Source organism: Babylonia areolata, chromosome 9, assembly GCF_041734735.1.
Source record: "Babylonia areolata isolate BAREFJ2019XMU chromosome 9, ASM4173473v1, whole genome shotgun sequence".
In the NCBI taxonomy this organism is placed as follows: Eukaryota; Metazoa; Mollusca; class Gastropoda; order Neogastropoda; family Buccinidae; genus Babylonia; species Babylonia areolata.
Window position 1 is genome coordinate 37,510,760 of NC_134884.1, and position 23,149 is coordinate 37,533,908.

Below are 23,149 nucleotides of genomic sequence, written 5' to 3' on the forward strand. Positions count from 1 at the left end.
AGAAAAGATTAAAAGATGGGAGTGGTGATATAATTCTCTTAACCTATAAATAATAATTATATACTCATAGCGCTTCTTGTGTTTTTTGCCCAGATGACCACAAGAATAGCAAGGACTATAAATGAAAGCAACAACAGCAACAACAACACACACACACAAGCAGGATGTAAAAAAGCTGTATAAGCTTAATGAATTATTCTTTTAGTCTCAATAAAGATTATATTTTTACTTCACACACATGCACACACAAACGCAAGCACGCACACACACACACAGACACACAGTGACAAACACACAATGACACACGCAATTTCATAGTTTTAAAAATTTAATGTCAGGTCAAGGGAGATAATCGGTTTCTCATGTCAAAAATCGCTTTTTTATTTTTTCCATGCTTCAAGATCCTACAAAATACACATATGAATTTCTGATATCATATCATAATAATAACAATCAAAACATAGTATTAAATGGTTAAACTGATGGATGATATATGTTGAAAACAATAAAAACAGTTTAATTTCACACACATACACTCACAAACACACACACACACACATGCACGCTCGCACACACACGCACACACACACACACACAAACTTGCACACACACACTCTCTGTCATCTCTCCATTGTTCCTTTCATCATCATCATCATATTTTTATTATCATTACTGTTGCTGCTTTTGCCACATGGAGAAATTGGAAAACTAGGCATTGCCTAAAATTTCTATCCTTCATTGTGTTCAGATATATTCATATACGTTACACCACATCGGCTATGCAGATGCCTAACCAGCAGCATAACCCTTCATCACGCCTTGAGTGCATGCATATAGATTTGTGTTCCTATCAGAGTGGATTTATTCTGTAGAATTTAGCCAGAGGGAAGCACTTAGTGATTCGGATGAGACGATAAACCGAGGTCCCGTGTGCAGCATGCACTTAGCGCACGCAAAAGAACCCACGGCAACAAGAGGGTTGTTCCTGGCAAAATTCTATAGAAAAATCCACTTCGATAGGGAAAACAAATGAAACTGTACACAGGAAAAAATACAAAAAAATGGGTGGCGCTGTATTATAGCAACACGCTCTCCCTGGGGAGAGCAGCCTGAATTTCACACAGAGAAATCTGCTGTGATAAAAAAAGAAATACAAATACAAATACTTTTGTTGCCAAGGGTTCTTGGTCAGTGCTCCAAGTGCAAACTGCACACATGACCTCAGTTTATTGTCTCATTTGAACGATAAGATGCTCAGCCTGATTTTCCAGTCAAACTAGGGAAAAAGGGCGAGAGTGGGATTCAATCCTAGACTATCACAGGCACTGTATTGTCAGATAAGTGTACCTAACCATTCTGCTTCCGTATTCCTTACAGCAGATAAATTTTGACTTTCAATTACAGTTTTTATGAAACAGTTACCCCCAGCATGGTCGATATGTATATCAGAATTTATGAATATCAGTTTACAGTATCTCTGAAAACTGCTCAGTGTCCAAAACAAGTATGGTCCTGAACACACACACAAAAAAGAAAGAAAATAGAGAATTTGTAAAAAAAAAATAAAAATGAAAAAAAATGTAAGAATAATAAATCATCATCATCATGACCATGGAATGTAGTACAAAAAAAAAAGGAAAAAAAAAGAAAAAGAAAAAAAAAAAGAAGTTAAGAACAGTCCAATGCAAAACAGATCAGCTAAGAACAGACTAGAATAACTATGCACACACAACACAGACACAGACACACACACTTTCTCTTTCAATCTATCTCATGTGCATGCACAAAACTGGAACAAGCACGCACAGTTAGCCCTCTCTTTCCCCTCCCCCTCTCCTCACACTGACACGAAGTCACACATATACACACAACTCACTCTCTTTCTCAAACACAAACACATACACATGATCTCTTACTCTCTCACATACACAAACGTGCACAGAACACACACACACACACACGCACACACACACATTCTCTATCTCAAGTTTCACACACAAACACATACACACTAAACAGCAGGCCTGCATTAAAAAACATCCAAGAAAAGCAAAAACTTAAAACAAACTGCTATCACTACAAATGTCGCTACATATGTACATCCACTACTCTCATGTGGTTTCTGGAACAGCATCAGCAGCTTGTGGAGATGATGCCACTGCTGCTGACAGAGCATCAGAAGTAGCAGCAGCAGATGAAGGGGCGGAGCTACCACTACCACCACCACTGCTGACGGACGCTGCATGACCTGATTCGCCGGAGGCTGAACTGTCCAGGTAACGCTCAGTGCGGAAAATGGGGGGCGGAGCGTACTGAGCCTTCGGTGCCCCACTGCTGGCTTTCTTCTGCAGACAATGGAAGGGACAATGACACTCTGTATTCTTCTTTGTTCATGGGCTGCAACCCCCACGTTCACTTGTATGTACATGAGTGGGCTTTTTACGTGTATGACCATTTTTTTACCCCCACCATGTAGGCACCCATACTCTGTTTTTGGGGGTGTGCTTGCTGGGTATGTTCTTGTTTCCATAACCCACCGATGTATTCTTCTTCTTCTTTGTTCATGGGCTGCAACCCCCACGTTCACTTGTATGTACATGAGTGGGCTTTTTTTACGTGTATGACCATTTTTTTACCCCCACCATGTAGGCACCCATACTCTGTTTTGGGGGGTGTGCTTGCTGGGTATGTTCATTTTTTTCCATAACCCACTTAACGCTGACATGGATTACAGGATCTTTAACATGCATATTTGATCTTCTGCTTGCATATACACATGAACTTGATAAAGGGGGTTCAGGCACTAGCAGGTCTGCACATATGTTGACCTGGGAGATCCAAAAAATCTCCACCCTTTACCCACCAGGCGCTGTTACCAAGATTCGAACCAGGGACCCTCAGATTGAAAGTCCAATGCTTTAACCACTTGGCTGCTGCAGCTGCCAGTCTGTATTAACTTAGTCCCCTTTTCCTTTTCTTACAAATCACACAGATTATTTATGTTTTGTCAAAAAGGGGGAGGGGGGGTGGAAATTGTATGAATCATTTTGGAGACTGAAGATGGTTCATTCACATTAAACCTTAACCCCTCGTGAAGGGGAATGTAAACAACATCTAATGAGCTATGAATAATCGTGAACAAAAGGGTATTGATCATTTGTTGTTCCCCCAAGAAGGAAGGAGTGGGTGTGTGTGTGGGGGGGAGGGGGAAGGGGGGGGAGGTGGGAGACAAGGAGGAGGGGAGTGCAGGTATACAGGGAAGACAGGGATAATTTCATATCAATTATTTGTTTCTAGAGGGAATACAAAAAGACAAAAATTCATATGAAATATTTGTCTCAAGGGAACATATCATGAAAAGGACAATGTCATATCACTTATTCCTGGGAAAAAAAGAAGACAATTTTACACTAATTATTTGTTCACAGAAAAAAAAAATTCCATTATGATTATCAATTAAAAAAGGGATAATTCTATATTAATTATTTTTCCCTATGATGATTATGAATAAAAATAAAAAAGGATATTTCTATTTCAGTTATTTTTTCTTCGTTCCCGGAAAAAAGGAAAGGAAGATAACCTTATTTCAACGTATTCCCAGAAAAAAAGACAGGGATGATTACATACCATTTGTTCCAGGAAAAAAGGGGTAATTCAATAAAGATTATTTATTATAAAAAATAAGAGGTAATTCTATCATTATGATTTGTTTTCTCAAAAAAAAAAAAAAAAGAAAAAAAAAGAAAAGATAATTGTATGTGGAGTATACAATTCTGTTCCTGGCACAAAAAAAGGAACAATTTTTATTTCTTATTATTCCATCGTAATTAATCAATCATATCTTCCCAGAAAAAAAAGGAATAGTTCAATACTGATTATATGTTCCAAGATAAAAAGAAAAGTGGATCATCTTACATTAATCACTTGTTTCAGAAGAAAAAAAAAAGATAATTTCCTCTGACACATGTCCATCTTGATCTATAGTGTCCTCCAATGGTCAAGCTGGAAGACAGACAGATGGAAAAGAAGGGGAAAAGAAATGAATGAAAGAAAGAAAAAATAGAAACTGACATAAAAAGCATTCCTGATCAGGCAAATGAGCAAGCTGTTTCTGATTCTGATTCACAAATGCATACTGAAAACACAACACACACACACACACACACAAGTGCGTGTTTAACATGCACAAACACACTCACACACAATCTATGCAACAACCACACACATACACACACATGCATGCACAAGCACACACACACACACACATAGACACACATACACAACACAACATGCTCAAAACACACACACACACACACACAACCACCACCCACCTGCACCCACAACCCACACACACATACAAATGAAGACCTTACTGAAGAAACAAGTGAAGACAATCGTCTGATCAGGGTGCCAGAACTCAGGTCATTTTCAGCCTTTGTCACACACTCCTCCATTGCTGACACATCTTTCTTCACCACTGCAACAAATGCCTGCAACAGAGAAACAAGAGAGGCAAGGCCTTCAAGACTCACTTGTGATAAATTAAGCCCCCCTAGCATTAATTACAGAGTAATTTCCCTTTTTTTCTATCTGCACCAAAACGTTTGCAAAATAAATAAAACTTCCATGCTGAGCAAAAGAAGTTCCTGTTGATAATAATGACTGCTCTTGTTGTAGGGTCAGAATATCAGATCAAAGTGCCAAGTTTAGAGAATACAAAAAATATAACAGTAAATGAAGTTTGCATATAATTAGGCTTCATTTTTAAAAAAAAAATTTGTGCCCATATTGTTTTAAACAAGATGATTGGAAAGAACTGCATTTTTTCTATTTTTATGCCTAATTTGGTGTCAACTGACAAAGTACTTGCAGAGAAAATGTCAATGTCAAAGTTTACCACGGACACACAGACACACACACACAGACAACCGAACACCGGTTTAAAACATAGACTCACTTTGTTTACACAAGTGAGTCAAAAATGACTCAGATGATTTTCATTCATTTAAGGCCACAGTCCCATTTGGACAGGGCGTTTAGAAACATTATTCAATATGTGTCAGTATGACTATTCTGTATACGCCACAAGTTCGTTTATTTATTTCTAGTCTGTTCATCTCAGATGATGATATTAGACTGAAAATAGACGATATTATCATCATTATTTGGATTATTATCATTCCTATCATAATGATGATTATTAGTATTAATTAGAAATCGACATTTCTGTATATTCGAATGAAAAGGGGGGTGGTTGAGGTGGGGTGGAGGGAGTGGGGGGAGGGGGGGGGGGGGGGGGGGGAGGGGGCAAGGGGGAGGGGATTAAGAAAGGAAGAGAGAGACAGACAGACAGACAGACACAGAGAGAGAACAGAATGTGGAAAAGATAGAGTACAAAATCTAAAATGGAGAGGGTGAGTGTCAGTGATTGGAGAAAGAAAAAACATAATATTGGAAGGGTGTGTGTGAGAGGCGGGACGGGGGAAGTGGGATTAGGACAACAACAACAACAACAACAACAAAAAATCAAATATTGTATGCACTACATCTGTAGATTTTTTTTTTTTAAATGAGGTTCATGTGGGACCTACAATAAACAACCAACTGGACTATTTAACAAATAACTAGCTAACTTGAATAAAGAACAGTTTGAAATATATAACTTCTTCCAAAAAATGTTAACACATGTTCCGTAATTTCTGGAGGCAAAAAAGGTTTCATTACTAAACAGCGGGTTAAAATGTGCTCATCGTTAAATGTCCCTTGCAAATGCATTCAATATTTTCACAATATTTTGTGTATGGGGCATTTAGTAATAACCTAAATGCCATGCTTTTAACAGCCCTGCCAGTTCTTTTAGCATTTAATAAGGCAGAAGTGTTAACTTCTAAAGACAAAAAGGAATTCTGCATATTTCTTTCAACAATATTACTTATTTCAGATGATGATAAACGATGAGGAAGTTCAATTGCATTTAAAGCATTTTTAGCTCCAAACTTTGCAAGATGATGTGCATGTTCATTAGAGAAAAGCCCACAATGTGAGGGAATCCAGCACATTCCAATATTAGTTCCTCTCATTTGAATACAGTGAATCAAAAATCTTATTTAAAAATGATGTTATAATTAATGTTCGTACAACCTGATTTGATAGACTGCAGAACTGGTTTTGAATCGACACAAAATAAAACATTAATCAAGTTTAGGGGCAGATCAATTAGATATGTTAATGCCATAAGGATGGCAATTAATTCAGCTATAAAAATTGAGAAGCCCTTTCCAATATGATAGTACTTTTCAATTTTCAAAGCAGGAATTGCATATCCAGAACCAGCAAACTGATTTTCTAGAACAGAACTGTCTGTATGTATTTTTAAGTGGTGGGGGTATGTTTCAGACAAGTGTGTTTTGACTCGAGAAGCTAGTATATTGGGATTTTCATCTTTTTTAGTGTCACAATATTGAATGTCAAAAGCTGCTCCTGTTCATTCCCATAATGGAACTGGTGAAGTGCTCATAATCAAAGCAACATTTTGTGGATCAGCATTTGATTGATTGATAGTATCTGACATGTATGTAGAAATAGTTTCTAGATTTCTGTTCTGTTTCGCTCATTTCGAAAAAAGTTTGTCAGATCGTATATTAATCTCAGTTTCGACAGAAATTTCTGTAGCATTTGCTCTAATTACATATTTTGCCGATGCTAGCTTTCTTAATTCATTAAAAGGTAGTATTCCTGCAGCTCTATACGACTGTAATGTGTTCAGACGAAACGGAACACCTAGGGCCAACTTTATGGCTTTGCTATCTAAGCTTTGCATTTTTTTTAAGGAAAGCATTTGGAGCAGAGAAAAATACCTCCTGTCCATACGTCAATCCAGATCTTACCAGTGCAGTAGTGAGATGAATAAGTGTTTTTGAATCTTGACCCCAAGGCTGTTTACTGACGATTTTAAGAAAATTTAAGCTTTTCGTTGCTTTTGATCTCATGTTTTCTAGATGTTTCTTCCAGTTTAGCTCTGGAGTAAAATAAACACCAAGGAATTTAACCTCAGATTTGTAGAAGAGTTCTCTTCCATCAAGATGAAAAGTTGGTAATTTTGGGGGGACAGCACCATTATTAAAAAGTCTCATATGTGTCTTTTCAGTTGAAAACTGTAATCCATTATCTTTCATATAAATGTTTAATTTATCAAGTTCTGACTGATATAAATTGTTAATGTGACTGATATAACGCAGGCCCGTTTTCTTTTGCAAAGTTACGTTCATCCAAACTGCTATATCATCAGCGTATTGAGCGAGATTTATAGATATAGACAAATATTTTGGCAAATCATATAACATTATGTTGAACAGAAGTGGGGAAATTATAGAACCTTGTGGAATACCCATGTTAATTGATCTTGAAGACGACAATGTTTGCCCAACTTTAATGATGATGCTTCTTTCTGTCAAAAGAGATTTTATATACCTGTATACATTGCCACTTAACCCAATGTTCTGTAGCTTAAACAGTAGTCTGGCATGCCAAATGCGGTTATAAGCTTTTTGTACATCAAAGAACGTGGCCAAAACACTCTTTCTCTTCAAAAACTGTTGTTTTATGTTTGTTGTTAGTTTTACTAGGTGATCTAAAGTAAACGCCACAAGCATAACCAGTTAACTCAACAATTAGGGCACAAGCGTCTCTCTCAGTTGAAGAGCTCCATATAAAATGTAGAGCGAAACTGCATACTATCTTCATCATTCAATAACATCAACAGTCAAAATAAACATATGTATCAATAGATGCAGAGTTCCATCTTGATGAAATAATGGTTGTTTATTTCTTTTATGTTTCCTTCTCACCCTTCAGTCTGTGTGTTTGTCTAACTTTGAGTTCAAAGGCTAACCTCCAGACTGCCGATCACCATCAAACTTCTTATGCAATATCCTTAAACCTGCCTTGTTTTGTTTTGTCAGTGTGTGTGTTTGCCTGAAAGGTATTTGCCTAACTTGTGAGTTCAACTTCAAGGGCAAACTTCCAGTCACTTGACTGCCATCAAACTTTTCCTGCAATATCCCCAAACTTGCTTTATTTTGTTTTGTCTTGTCTTGTCAGAGTGTATGCTTGCCTGAAAGGTGTTTGCCTGACTTGTGAGTTCAAGGGCTAACCTCCAATCTGTCGATGCGCTGAAACATGTCCTCCATTTTCTGGCACTTGCTCTGGATCTCTGGCATGGTCTTGGACAGACAGAGGCTGGTGTCACTGCGGATCTGCAACATCATCGTTCGCAGGGCTGATGTCAAATATTACCTTTACTGCTTCTGTTGGCAACTTTGGTGCTTTCAGTGATGAGGACTTTTAAGATTGTGCTCAATTCATGGGCACAGGCTGCATGCACACACACATTTGATGTAAAAAAGCAATTGTTGCTTATTCAATTTACCATCATGAAATAAAATCTTGACTTGACTTGACTTGACTTCACACACACACACACACACACACACACACACACATACATACATACAAGCACAGACACACATATGTACACACACACATATGTACACACACACACACACACACACACACACACACATACAGAAGCGTAGTGTGCTTGCTCAATGGCAGTGCTTACCATGTCAACCAGTCCACAAAACTCCTCCAGTTTTGTCAGCATGGCCTCAATGCTCTCAGCAAACTTGCCTTGCTAGAGTAAAAAGGAATAAAAGGATCATCAACAGATTTCACCATGTGTTTGAAAATACCCTCCCCTTTACATGAGTATGGGAAGAGGTGGAGAGGGTTGTTTTGTCTTGCTTTGTCAATGTTCTTCTCACCTTTTTGCTTGCATACTTTGTGTATCAATGTCCATGGTCCATACAACTATACATAGTGGAGTGACCTATTGGTAACACGTCTGCTTACAAAGCAAGAGAATCTGAGCACACAGGATCAAATCCCAAAGTTGCCACTATTTGCCCCCTCCACTAGAACTTGAATGGTGGCCTGGGTGCTTGGCATAATAAGATGATAAACCAAGGTCCTGTGTGCGGCAATCACTCAGCGCATGCAAAAATAACCCATGGCAACAAAAGGGTAGTCCATGGCAAAATTCTGTAGAAAAATCCACTTTCACAGAAAACAAACAGTTGCTGGAAAAAAAGAAAAAAAGAAAAAGAAACAGGTGGCGCTGCACTGTAGTGACACACTCTCCCTGGGCTGAGCTGATTGAATTTCACACAGTTGTGACAAAAAGTAATGATACAATACAATACAATACAATACAATACAGTACACTAGACCTTGAGTAGGTGGTCTGGTGCTATTGCTAGTCTTTCTGAACTGAAGAAACAATAGTTGTTAACTAAGCCAAGGTCCCATACGCTGTATGCAGCAAACATTTAGATTTACACACATGAAAAGTCTGATTGGTAACAAAAAAAAGGAGCAACTTTGTTCCTGGCAATATTACACACAAAAATTCTATCTTTATAATTGGTAAACAATGTATGCACACAGTGTAAACAAAAGCAGTGGGTACAACATGTTATCCCTTGGTGGAGAAGCCCATAATTCAAACAGATACTGACATTTAATACATGTGCCTGTGGAGATATCTGATTCTGTGCATAAACTGATATAGTATATCTATATGTACACATATCATCTAATGATCTATGTCTGCAAGAATGCATGATCTGTAGCTATAGGCCTGTGTGCTTGAAACTGAATGTGAGTGTATGTATGCATACCCATCCTGAGTACTATTAAATTAACAAGCAGCAAGCATAACTTCACATGGCACTCAATGGGAGTGGGAATGAACAATGTTTGTCCCGCCATGACATCAATCATCCTCACAGTGTGTCTGCTTTTACAGAAACTTGAGAAAGTTCTTCCACTGAAAACAAAATTAAATCTACTGTTATTCCCTGCACAGTCTCTCTTTCTTTCTTCTCTCTCTCTCTCTCTCCTCTCTCTCACATGCACACACACACACACACTCTCTCTCTCTCTGAGAGAGAGTCTCTCTCAGTCTCACACACACACTCTTTCTCTCTCAAACACATTGTCCACTGTCTGAATCAAAATACCCATCACTAATTGCATCAGAAAATATTATTTATGTAAAATAACAAGAACAAAGCTTATTAAACATTTAAAGCTGCGGTGTCTAGCTCACTTCTTTGGCCACGTTGAAATTAAGTAAACGGCTGTAATCTGCTGCAAGTTCCTCAAGCAGGACATGATTAGATTTTCCCTCAGTGTCGTCTGTAACAGATGATGACAAGCTTCCTTCTGACGATGATCGGGTCTCCATTTTGTCTAAATCATGTGACTTGTGAAGGTGAAAGGTCGGGAAGTGTCAAGGTCAAAGTACTGTTGTTTTCCCTGCATCAAACTTTACAATTAATTTTACCAATCGCAGAGGTGGAGTAGGTGAGAAAGAGAGAGAGAGAGAGAGAGAGAGAGAGAGATTTAAATGCAAACTGCGCCTGTCGCCTCATCGATAAGACTGCAATAAAAAATTAGTTATGCCGGACTGCTCTCCCCTTCAGTCAGGGGGAAATCATTCTCTGACCCGACACGGAGGCGGTGGGGAGGAAGTGAGAGTCACCGTACACACCGACAGTCTTCAACCCATTCTCATCAGCCTGTTAGCTCAACCTGGTTCGACCTGTGAGCATGCCAGCTAATGGTGGGGGTGTTTGATGACTGACATACGTCAGCTGTTATTTGTTGAAAGGCATGCCGCTCGCGTTCTTTATTGATTTGACCTTATCGTGATTGAAACATCCTACTTTCAACCAGGATGCTCTTCAAAAGACAATCTTGCATTTCGATCGAAGTGAACAGTTTTAATATCACATCGTCCACAATGACCACAACAGCGATAAGCCACAAGAGTCGTGCCATATTAACTTACAGGCTGTGTTTGTTACCAAGAATTTGCTTGCTTTTAACTGGAGTTTAACCATGGACAAGAATCTTGATTTCGATTGACGAGTGTTTAAAAAAAAAAAGAAGATTATATATTGAGTTATTATTATTATTATTATTATTATTATTTGTTATATATACAATAAACAAAGGCCGTATTCTATATAATTATATTCTATTCTTCTTCTTCTTTCCGTTACACAACCAAATTGACTTGCCGTTCAATTGATATTCAGGTGGTGGTCCAATGCAATCTTATTTTGTCAACTCTTCCACATCACATGAAACACATGCTCACACAATGAACAGATACTATGGAGATGGATTTCGCCAGAACACTTATTACCCACTCACTCCGTTTTGATCATAGTATCTTCTTTCCTGATATCAACAGGTCTGAAGGCACAGCACCCCCATGGCTACTGCCAGTGCACTTCCACACATGGATTACTGCACCTGTTGGACAGAACACAATAGCTGTGATTGTCAACACAACTCACCAGACTGAGCCAGTGTTACTGACAACAACTTGAACAATGCAAACACACACACACACACACACACACACATGCATGAACACACACATGCAGACATTTAACCCGTTTGTTTAACTTGTTTGTATATGAAAGAGTGTGATGATTATTTATAAATGAAAAATACACAATATGTGGTGAGGGAGGGTGCATGGAGGATTATCAGTTGGTGAGGAAGAAAGGGATATTTTTTCTGACCCATTAAATTTTGAAAATGGCACATTGATTTTGTGGTGAACAGGTCAAATAACCCATAGTGTACAGAATCAAACCTGAACTCTGATATATATATATATATATATATATATATATATATATATATATATATATACACACTGTGGGAGATAGAGGTGTCGAGACATGTCCTATTGATAATGATACTGCTACACCTGCCCACTGACCCACCCATCCACAGACACACACAGACATACACACACAAGTTATATATATATATATATATATATATATATATCTTTATTTATTTATCTGTTTATATATATATATCTATGTGTCTGTCTATCTATCTATTTATATATCTATTTATTATGAATATGATATGTCATGCTCAATAGAGGTAATTTTTGCAAAATACATAACACACACACTTGCACATAAGAGAACTTAATTACTTTTTAAAGATTTTATTGTAATTAACCTTTTGTATGTCTATTTTGCAGGTGACAAGAGACTTCTACGACAGATGTAGACCTTGGTTGTTCGAGTGAACACAGACATTAAAAGTCTTGATCATTTACTTGCTGTCAGGAATTGGATTTATAATTCAAACAATATTTCGTTGTTGAAAATAGACACTTGAGTGTTTTTTTAGTTTCCAGACACATAAATTGTTGTCCAGACCATACCAGTGCATACTGAAAACCTCTTCATTTGGTCTCATGATTAAATGCAGTTAGTTTTTCAAGCCTTCTGAATCTCAGTGATTTCTGTTCATATTTTATTTATTATTTCAGACTCCATAATCATGATAAACTAGTCAACTTGTGACATCAACTTACAAAAAAAAAAAAAAAAAAGAATTGTGAGATATTTGGCTGACATCAGTCAAAGCCAGTCACTGCAGCGATAATGTTTATGGATGTTATCGCTTCTGTTTCTGAAATCAGCATAATGGGGGTTTTGCTGACAGACATAATAAGCTTTGGTGCACAGGCTGCTATGGTGTTAGGTGGCACTGTTCCGTTCATCCCACAATATCTGGACATCCGACAGACGCACAACACTGAAGGGTTCTCACTCTTTGTCTGCTTAAACCTGCTCATTGCCCATATTCTGCGAATCATGTTCTGGTACGTGTCTGTGTGGGGAGGCTCTCAGTTTTGTCTGTGTGTGTGTGTGTGAGAGAGAGAGAGAGAGGGAGAGAGAGAGAGAGAGAGAGAGAGAGAGAGAGAGAGACTGTGCATTTGAGTTTGAGGCATGCATTGCATTCACTACAGCTGAATGCTGTTTTTGTACTTTGATACAGTTGAACTTTCGCTGTCGTTTTGGATGAATTGCAACACTAGCATACTCTGTATATATGTGTGGATAATGATATTGATACTGAATCATTTTGATACAGTGCATAATGCAACTTATTCAGTTATTGTGCTGTGCACACTCATACAATGCATGCTATATTATAATATGACACACCATAAAAGCCATTTTGACTCACAAAAACTTAACATTGCTGAGGAAATGCTTGACCAACCCCCCACACACACACCAAAAAAAGGAGAAGAAAAAAATAAATCTATACATTTTTTTCTGTCTCTGTCTGCCTTTCTTTCACTTTCTGACCCCCCAAGCCCCTGCCTACCCTCTCCAGAATCCCCCTCTCTCTGTGCCCTCTCCCACCATCCTCCCAACCCCTCTTGCTATTTCTCTTTCAGTCACAGTACATACATTGAATGGTTGTGTAACAATTATATATATATATATATATATATATATATTATATATATATATATATGTTATATATATATGTATATACACTGTTACTAATATTATGCTGACCATTTCTAGGTTTGGGGAGCGTTTTGAGCTGCCTCTCCTGGCCCAGAGTATCCTGATGACCTTGTCCATGCTCATCCTGGTGGAGCTGTGTGTGCGCGTTAACACCAAGAACGAGCTGGCGGCCACTCGACAGCGCAGGTTCACTGGTAATGGATTGATTAGTCTGCAGAGTTTAGCGTAGTCTTTTTGTGGATCCTCTGGAGTGTGCGTGTTTGTATGTGTGTGTGGGTGTGTGGATGCAGATATTGAATCTTGAGACCCTTTTTTTAATTAAAAAAAAATTATTTTTTTTACTGTGATGCTGTCATCTTGAGTTTTCTTACGTCTTTGTTCTTTTTTTTTAATTTGTATTTTTTTGACTGCAGTTCTTGTGTTTTCTTTCTGCACTTCTTGTGGGTGTTGTTCACTGTACATGTCAGCACGGTTTTGTTTCATATATTCATGAAAAGAAAAAAAAAGAGAGAGAAAAGATTTTTGATGAGTTTTGTGCTGCTGCTTGGTTTTTGTTTCTATCAATGCTTTCCCAGTGAAAACAGTTTAAAACAGACATTTAAAATGACATCATAAGAATATTCCATTTATATTTGAGCAGGGTTTGTTAATCAGTCGTCCTATGCTGTGATGAATGTTTAGATTTTCTTACTTTTTCTTATTTCGGTGTGTGTGTTTTTTTGTTTTTGTTTTTGTTGTTGTTGTTTCTTTTGACAGTTTGGATTTTGATACTGTCATTCAGCTGTTAAGTTTTAGTGTTTAATCCTCCCAACATTCACCCACCCACCCACCCACCCGACCCAACAAATGAAACAGAACAAATGATGAAAGCATTGACCTGTGTTTTGAAAGGTATTGAATGATGTCAATAAAAACAAAAACAAAAGAATGGATAAGATTGTAAAAAAAACATCGGTAAAATGGAATTTGCGCATTTGATATAGACAGGTATGTAATGATTTGCAGACCATGTAAGTGGGTGAACTGTCGTAACACACACACACACACACACACACTCTCTCTCTCTCTCTCTCTCTCTCTCTCTCTCACACACACACACACACACACACACACACACACACACACACACACACACACAAACACTACACACAAACACGCACACACTACACACAAACATGCACAACCATACACACACACTGGTCGTTTGTTCAGCATCATTTGCAACACAGACACACATATATATACACACACACACACACAGTGACTCACTGATTTACATCATAGCACTCGTTGTTAAAAGAGTCAACATTGATAGAATATAATAAATAAAATCAGATCACATTCCATGCAATAGAAAAATAGGCGGGTAGTAGTTTGCACAGGACAGGAATCAGACCCCTGCCGGAGTCTGCACTAGTGGGTCACGGTAAGTATGTTACTTAAACGTAACTTTAGGAAGAAAATTTCCATTATAAAATGTTGTCAGTTTCCAGACTGGAGCAGCTGCAAATGAGAGATGTTTGTGGCTTTATAGTTTGTGAATCTCTCATGTTATTTCTTTAATTACAAATATTGTAGTCTCAGTGGATGTGTTATTTCTTTAAATAATTGTAATTTCCACAATCCTGCAATATTTACATCTTGTTCATTGTATTTTTTTTTTATATAGAATTTTCTGGTCAGTGCAGTTAGTGTTCATCGGCTTTGAGTTTCTTAGTTGTGCATTTCTTTGATTTATTAGTATAATTGTATACACCTTTACACGTAAAACCAGTCCTGTTTCAGTACACTCTGTTCTTCATGTATGTCTTCTAATTCACTGTCTCATTTTAATCCCAGTACTATAACCTTCAGGTATTTCCTCGTGTTATAAAGAAAAAATGTTGTTTTTTCCTTGGGGCTGGAAACACAGCACAATGGTTTTTTTTTTGTTTTTTTTTTTTTAGGTTTTTTTTTTTTTAGGTTTTTTTTTTTTAGGTTTTTTTTTTTTTAGAGTAACAGAATTTTGTAAATGTGGTTTTTGCTTCTTTCCACCAAGTTGTATTATGCCAGCCTTAGAAGTTCAAGGTTAAAGGTCCTGTAGCCTTCTATGGCCAGTGGGGCAGTGGAATCACATCCACTGTGTCGAGGGCTCAAGCAAACGGAGATGGGTCCAAATGCTTTCCTCCCGCTGTTTTAACCTTCACCAACCGAAGTCATGTTACCATTCACACTTGGGTTGAGTGAGGAGGAAAGCAAGAGTCAAGTGCCTTTTCCCAAGGACATGACACCAGGCAATATTTTGAATTCCATTAGTTTTATTTGTTTAGTATGAAAAGTATGTGTGGCATGGTTAAGCTTTATACTTCTGTCTGATCCAGTGCTCCTCAGCGGTGTCAGAAGTTCAAGGTTCCATTTCAGTATGGTGTTGTGTCCTTTTGAAAGGCACTTTACACTGATTATCCTCTCCCCACCCAGGTACGAACGGGTACCTGACTTTGAACGGGGAAGGTTAAAGAAGAGGAAGGAGATTGGTTCCTGCCTACCTGTACCAAGCCCTGGACACAGTGAAAAGGGATTCACTGCCCCTATGGCCTTAAAAGGCTGTGGGACCTTAACAGATTATATATATTTATAGATTATTTCAACATGAGGAATATGTTCACAATATATTTGTCACCAAAAGTAGATAGTTAAACTGTTTGAGAGTGGATTGTATGTTCTGGCAGAATTTGCAGTTTCTATAATCATTGCTTTGTTTGATTTGCTTGTATCTGTTTGTTATTTTATTTTATTTATTGTAAACATAGTCATGATAGTGGTAGCAATTACTGTTGAAAATATCCTCAAGTTTCCCCTGTCATTACAAGTAAATGTAAGGCAGAAATAATAGTATTTTTAGATACTATATAATTATAATCTTCAAACCGTCCTTGTGTTATGTGATTCAAGGTACTGGCTGACCTATTTGTGAGGTATAGGGTGATAGATTAGATGAAAATGCATGTAAACATTTTGCTTGTTGAATTTGATAACTTAGGGATTTTAGAATTGTTCCTGGTGCATTAAAATGAAACTGGAATTCTTATGATCAAGGGAAATGCCAATGCTAGATAATGATAGGGTCTTCATAAACTGCCACAACTGTTGTTTTTGACAGAAATATAAGAAATGAACTTCAGGGAGTCAGACAGTAAATTAGCAAATGTGCTGTCGGCAAAGTGGATGCAGTATTAGAGATATATAACATTGTATGATAATATAGGAGTTGTGCTTTTGGAAAACAGCCATTTTGATGTAAATATATATATATATATATATATATATATATATATATATATATAGTCGTATTGTTACCAGTTAAAGCAGTAATTATACTAATAGTAATACAGTAGTAGAGATCTTTATGAAGAATAATGATAAAGGAATTGTGCCTCAGGGAAACAGCCGTATTGTGATTGTTCAAAATGGATACTGGAATTGTGCTTCAGGGAAACAGCCATGTTATCACAATTATTAGAAACATATCCATCTTATCTGTTTATCTATCTGTCTGTCTGCCTGTCTGTCTAGTATATGGTGCTGTATCTATCAAAATTGTGATCTGTCTGTCTATCTGTCTATCTATCTATCTATCTGTCTGTCTGTCTATATGGATAGATATAGCACTATCTATGCTAAGTAAAATATTCTTGATAGAAACAGATACATTGTTAATGGTTTGTGGAGACATACATGTAGCACTTAGGTCATCTTCTCAGTCCTGTTCATGTCAACAACAAAAGAACATATGAAGCTAGAAGATAGAACTTATATTCATATGATTGACTATGAAGGTCCGTGCACAGTTTTGTTGTGGACACTTGCATGGAAAATGTGCACAAACCCATGCATTTGCCCCTGCATGTTGGAGACTTTTTTTGTTTGTTTGTTGTTGTTTTTTGGTTTTTTGCATGTTGGTCTGATTGTTCATGTTCAGCAGTTTTTAGTTTTTCTTTTCTTTTCTTTTAAATATACACTGTATATGATATTGATATACCGTACTCAGAAGATAAAACATACAAATATTGCACACCTCAGTCGAAGTTTTTATTTTTTTATTTTTTATTGCACATCCCAAAAGTTGGATTGTTTATCAAGTATCAGTTTTAATTTCTGTTATTACTCAGTGGCCGTTTGCAATTTAATTTGATCTGCCTACTGGTTAGCAACTTCTGTTATGTGCAGTTGACTTGTTCTGGAGGAATTGTTGTGTTGATGGTAATTTCTGGTTGGCTGTGATAAATACCAACATTAGTTATCACACAGGTGAGTGGAATCAGAATTAGTTAAACTGGCAGACTTGTGACACAATACGAGGCTTGAACTGGTGTGAAAGTTTCACACATCAGTGTGAGTAAGTTGCTGTCAGCGTGTGCAGGTGATGACTAACATAAGCTGTATTTAACTGTTTGAGAGAGATGAGGGGGATGTTTATTTGTTGATTTATAAATCTTTTTTTTTTTTTCTCAGTGTGTTCTCAAAGAACTGTGTGGACTAAGTCTATTGAAGGGCTCAACAACTGCCTCTGTTGTCTGTACCCTTTTCTTGTGCTTTGGAAACTTGGACTGATCAAAAAAATTTTTTTTTTATTTAATCATGAGAAGTCAGCTGATTGATTGTCAAAAGAAAATAGGAGGCTGTCCCATACTGTTGCCCATCAGTTGTGATGAATTGATTTTTTATTGATCGATGGTAACACACACACATGCACGCACTTATGCACACACGTTATAAGCATTAACATGCTCAATAAGTGTGCAGAGCTTTCTGGTTACAGGTACATTTGGTAAACAGATACATGTACTCCTGTTGAAAGATTGAGATATCATGTGGTGAGGCTTAATCAAGAATGCAACAGAAAAATTGTAATCAACATATTGTAATCAATCCAAAAGTTAATGACAATGACATATTGCGTTTATATCTCATGATAAAGAGTAACACTGATACCGGTACTTATTCCTTTGTTTGATATTTTATTTTCTCTTTGCTTTGCCTCACTCTTGTTTCCCCCCACTGATGTTTTGACAAACAACTCGATCATTCTCCCTCAGAACAGGAGACAAGTTGTGAACTCAGCAGTTAAGTCACTCACCAGTTTCAAGACATTGTTAATGTTATGGTGTGATTTCCAGTTATCAACACAGTCCCTGAAGATGAACCTGTTGTTTGAAACATAGACACTTACTGTCAAAGTAAGTCTTATTTTACTATCTGCAGTTGTATTAGTTGGATTTTTGTGGACTTTTCTCCAGTCAAGTGAAGCCAACGTTTTATTACCTCTCAAGAGAAATTGCCATTTTGTTGTGTGGCTCACATTACAAACGAAACGTAGACATGCATATATGTGTAAGCATTTGAAGAGATCACATAAAACTACACTGACATGTTTGTGACACGACCATAGCAGTCATCTTTTATATTTTATCGCTATGCCTGTTGTGACATATATATCATGTATTGACCAAAAAGTTTCCAAGGTGCAGAAACAAAATCCCCCCTCCTCCCATCCCTTCCTCCTCTCTCACCAGTCCTTTCCTCTAACATGTCTAATCTGTTCGTAAACATATACATGTATATGAATTAACAGTCTGTAGAGCTCGAGAGAGAGAGAGAGTGAGTGTCTGTGTGTGTTGTGTTGTGTAGTGTTGTGTAACGGCACTTTCTGTTCTGGTGGGTCCTCTGGCAGGAGGTGCTGACAGTGCTGCTAGCTCTCAGTTTCAGAGTCATTCTTTTCTGGGTACGTACTCTCTCTGTGTCTCTCCCTCTCTCTGTCAAGCCCCGCTCTCTCTGTTTTCTTCGTGCCTGCCTGCCTGCCTGCCTGCCTGCCTGCACCATTTTTTGATGTGGCTTCACTTGCCTGCTACTGTACCAAGACTTTTCTTAACTAGTAGTAGATTTGTTTTGCTTGTGCTGCAGTACAGCTACTGGACTGCTAGTCTTGCTGTTGTTCATGTCATTTTCATGTCCTTTTAAAAAGCAACAACAGCAAATTTATTTCATTTTCATTTGCCTTGGTTGCTTTTATATTTTGTTGTAATTTTTTGGCTTGATTTTAAGCTTTTTCTTTGTTGTTGTTGTTGTGTTGTTTTCATATCCTTTTTTTTTAATTTTTGAAGTTTTCCAAGCTGTATTTTGTGTTGACTGGAGAGGGAGAGAAAGAGAGAGAGAGAGAGAGAGTAGTGTCTGTGTGCTTCTGGGTTCATGTACTGTACTTTAAGATTTAGGTTTTAAAAAAAAGAAAAGAAAGAAAAAAAAAAGATTGTCAGAACCTGCAAATGCAATATCTTTGTTCAAAATATTAATCTGTGTAGTGTTTTTCATCTTTATCCATCGCATGGCTTGCTCTTGAAAAAGTAGAAACTTTGTTGTTGCATGTTTGTCTTTTGTATGATGATGATGATGATGACCGTACTAGTTAAATATCTTTGATATATGTTTGCTTGCCACATTTCTCTCTCTCTCTCTCTCTCTCTCTCTCTCTCTCTGTGTCTCTCTGTCTGTCTGTCTGTCTCACTCTCAATCAGGAGGATTAAAAGTGGTTTTGAAGTTGAGAGGTAGTTGTGTGAGGGGGAAAAGGGAATGGGAGGGGGGACAGAGGGTGTACCAAACACACACACATGTATGTTTTCACACTCACTCACGTGTGTACATATACAAGGAGAGACAGCGCTCCTGTGTACGTGTGTGCGGAGTAGCAGGTAGTGCTTTCATCTTTTACATCTTTTTCCGCTATGTGATTTTACTTTTATTAGATGATTGTGTGGTACTTTGTGTTTTGTGAAGATCACCTTTGTTTTTATTATTTTGCTTTTTGAATTCATTATTCATTTTATTGTTTGTTTGTTTTGTGTGTGCATGTGTGTGAGCATTGAAATGCACACACAAACATGTTTGCTGTGATAGTGGTTACACCCACACAAGTTTCTTTAATGAAGCTTAAGAGTGAATTGAAAGTATTAAAAGTGTGTGTGTGTGTGTGTGTGTGTGTGTGTTTTGGAGTACAAATTTTGAATATATTTTTTACATATATTTTTTTCAATGTTAGTAATTAGAACTGTCAAACTTTGTTTAGAGTTTTGAAATCACTTAAACTTAACATTACTGTTATGTATGTATTTATTTATTTATTTGTTCATTTTTTTGTTGTGGGTATTCCAGCTTGGGTTTGATATCTGTAACCAAGAATCTGGCCTTCAAATGATCACCACACACTTGGTCTCACTGTGACTCTGGTGCTTGTCTTGGACCATTTCCCTTCTCTCACTCTTATTTTTCCCCCATCACAGGTTCCAGAAGTTTCACTCTCTTTGAATTTGTTGTTCATCCCACCACCACCACCACCGCCACCGCCATGATGCACAGTATATATATTTTAACCCCTTGACTGCTATACTTGGTGAAATCAGATCAGTGCTGTATGAGTTTTGAGTACAGTTACTGTAAATTACCTTGGAAATACTCAGTATCGAAAAAAGGAAAACAACAAAAACAACAAAAAACAAACAAACACCCACCCTTCATTTTTGGCTTAAAAAAAAAAAAAAGGGGGAAAAAAGGAAAAAGTATAGATCATAATAGGGTAAGATATCTTGCAAGTCCCCACCCGACACTTCGAAAAAGAAAAGAAAAATAGAACGAATCACCATGAACTAATGACAGTTCAGTTTGCCTGGGTTTTTTTGTTGTTGTTTTTTTGTGTTTTTTTTGTGATCATGTTGCTGTTCACTAAGCAGAGATTGATAAAGAATAGAATGCCAGCATGAGAGGTTGATGTGTCATTGAAAACAAAACAAAAAACACAACAACAACAAAACAAACAAGTGAGAGCATTTCTCCAGTGTCTTGTTCAGAGCCCTGAGGTGAACAGTGAAATTGAGGAGGAAGGGTGGCAGAATGGTTAAGACACTTGTTTGCCGATACAGAGTCCCGTCCATGAGGGTCTGGGTTTGAATCCTGCTCTTGCCCTTTCTGCCAAGTTTGACTGGAAAATCAAAATCAAACTGAGCACCTAGTCATTCGGAATAGACTATAAACACTGTGTGTTTATGTAAGTTTGTGCCTGCCTATGTGTGCGTATGTGTTAGGGTAGCTGTTAGATACACATGTATGTTAAAATGTATGTATGTAGTGTGTGTGTGTGTGTGTGTGAAGTCACATTTTGGTGTGTGTATGTAACATAGATATAATGTTTTATGTTAACAAAAGCGTTGTAGTAAAGCACCTAGAGCAGATTTCTGGATAGTGTGCTATATAAGTATCCATTATTATTATTATTATTATTATAAGTACAAACCGAGGTCTCGTGTAAAGCATGCACTTGGTGCACTGAAAAAGAACCCGTGGCGACAAAGAGTGCTGTCTCCTGGCAAAATTCTGTAGAAGAAATCCACTCGGAAAGGTACACAAATATATATATATATATATATATATATATATATATATGTGTGTGTGTGTGTGTTTGTCTGTGTGTGTGTGTGTGTGCGCGCGCTTGCACTCAAGGCTTCTTCTTCTTCTTCTTCAGTTTAACGTCTTTCCACTTGAAGTGATATTAGTCAACGACAACAAAACCAACAAGTGAGAGCATTTCTCCAGTGTCTTGTTCAGAGCCCTGAGGTGAACAGTGAAATTGAGGAGGAAGGGTGGCAGAATGGTTAAGACACTTGTTTGCCGATACAGAGTCCCGTCCATGAGGGTCTGGGTTTGAATCCTGCTCTTGCCCTTTCTGCCAAGTTTGACTGGAAAATCAAAATCAAACTGAGCACCTAGTCATTCGGAATAGACTATAAACACTGTGTGTTTATGTAAGTTTGTGCCTGCCTATGTGTGCGTATGTGTTAGGGTAGCTGTTAGATACACATGCATGTTAAAATGTATGTATGTAGTGCGTGTGTGTGTGTGTGTGAAGTCACATTTTGGTGTGTGTATGTAACATAGATATAATGTTTTATGTTAACAAAAGCGTTTTTGTGAAGCACCTAGAGCAGATTTCTGGATAGTGTGCTATATAAGTATCTATTATTATTATTATTATTATAAGTACAAACCGAGGTCCCGTGTAAAGCATGCACTTGGTGCACTGAAAAAGAACCCGTGGCAAGGAAGAGTGCTGTCTCCTGGCAAAATTCTGTAGAAGAAATCCACTCGGAAAGGTACACAAATATATATATATATATATATATATATATATACACATACATATATGTGTGTGTCTGTGTGTGTGCGCGCGCTTGCACTCAAGGCTTCTTCTTCTTCTTCTTCAGTTTAACGTCTTTCCACTTGAAGTGATTTTAGTCAACAACAACAAAACAAACAAGTGAGAGCATTTCTCCAGTGTCTTGTTCAGAGCCCTGAGGTGAACAGTGAAATTGAGGAGGAAGGGTGGCAGAATGGTTAAGACACTTGTTTGCCGATACAGAGTCCCGTCCATGAGGGTCTGGGTTTGAATCCTGCTCTTGCCCTTTCTGCCAAGTTTGACTGGAAAATCAAAATCAAACTGAGCACCTAGTCATTCGGAATAGACTATAAACACTGTGTGTTTATGTAAGTTTGTGCCTGCCTATGTGTGCGTATGTGTTAGGGTAGCTGTTAGATACACATGTATGTTAAAATATATGTATGCAGTGTGTGTGTGTGTGTGTGTGTGTTTGAAGTCACATTTTGGTGTGTGTATGTAACATAGATATAATGTTTTATGTTAA

The 23,149-nt window shown here is 37.5% G+C and overlaps 2 protein-coding genes across 4 annotated transcripts in view; one reads left to right on the forward strand and one right to left on the reverse strand.

Moving 5' to 3' along the window:
* Positions 1–310: 310 nt before the first annotated feature.
* Positions 311–10,312, reverse strand: LOC143285856 (biogenesis of lysosome-related organelles complex 1 subunit 4-like). Its single transcript, XM_076593290.1, has 5 exons — positions 10,169–10,312; positions 8,621–8,692; positions 8,154–8,255; positions 4,374–4,490; positions 311–2,345 (listed from the first exon to the last, which is right to left on the reverse strand). The coding sequence occupies exons 1-5, from the start codon at positions 10,304–10,306 to the stop codon at positions 2,112–2,114; spliced, it is 663 nt and encodes a 220-aa protein (XP_076449405.1). The 5' UTR covers positions 10,307–10,312; the 3' UTR covers positions 311–2,111.
* Positions 10,313–10,557: 245 nt separating this feature from the next.
* LOC143285858 (solute carrier family 66 member 2-like) overlaps positions 10,558–23,149 on the forward strand; it is a 34,246-nt gene continuing 21,654 nt past the window's right edge. The window contains exons 1-4 of one of the 3 annotated variants that reach the window (XM_076593291.1): positions 10,558–10,684; positions 12,137–12,766; positions 13,485–13,621; positions 19,138–19,188. In XM_076593291.1, the coding sequence (XP_076449406.1) occupies positions 12,546–12,766; positions 13,485–13,621; positions 19,138–19,188 (409 nt within the window). In that variant the 5' untranslated portion in view covers positions 10,558–10,684; positions 12,137–12,545. The remainder of the gene's footprint in view (positions 10,685–12,136; positions 12,767–13,484; positions 13,622–19,137; positions 19,189–23,149) is intronic. The other 2 variants (XM_076593292.1, XM_076593293.1) reach the window with 2 other exon arrangements.

Coding starts and splice junctions, on each gene's coding strand:
- LOC143285856 (XM_076593290.1), bottom strand. CDS start 10,306: ATGGAGACCCGATCATCGTCAGAAGGAAGCTTGTCATCATCTGTTACA. Junction 8,256..8,620: donor TTTGTGGACTGGTTGACATG/GTAAGCACTGCC, acceptor ATGATGTTGCAG/ATCCGCAGTGACACCAGCCT. Junction 4,491..8,153: donor AGCGCATCGACAGATTGGAG/GTTAGCCCTTGA, acceptor TCTCTGTTGCAG/GCATTTGTTGCAGTGGTGAA.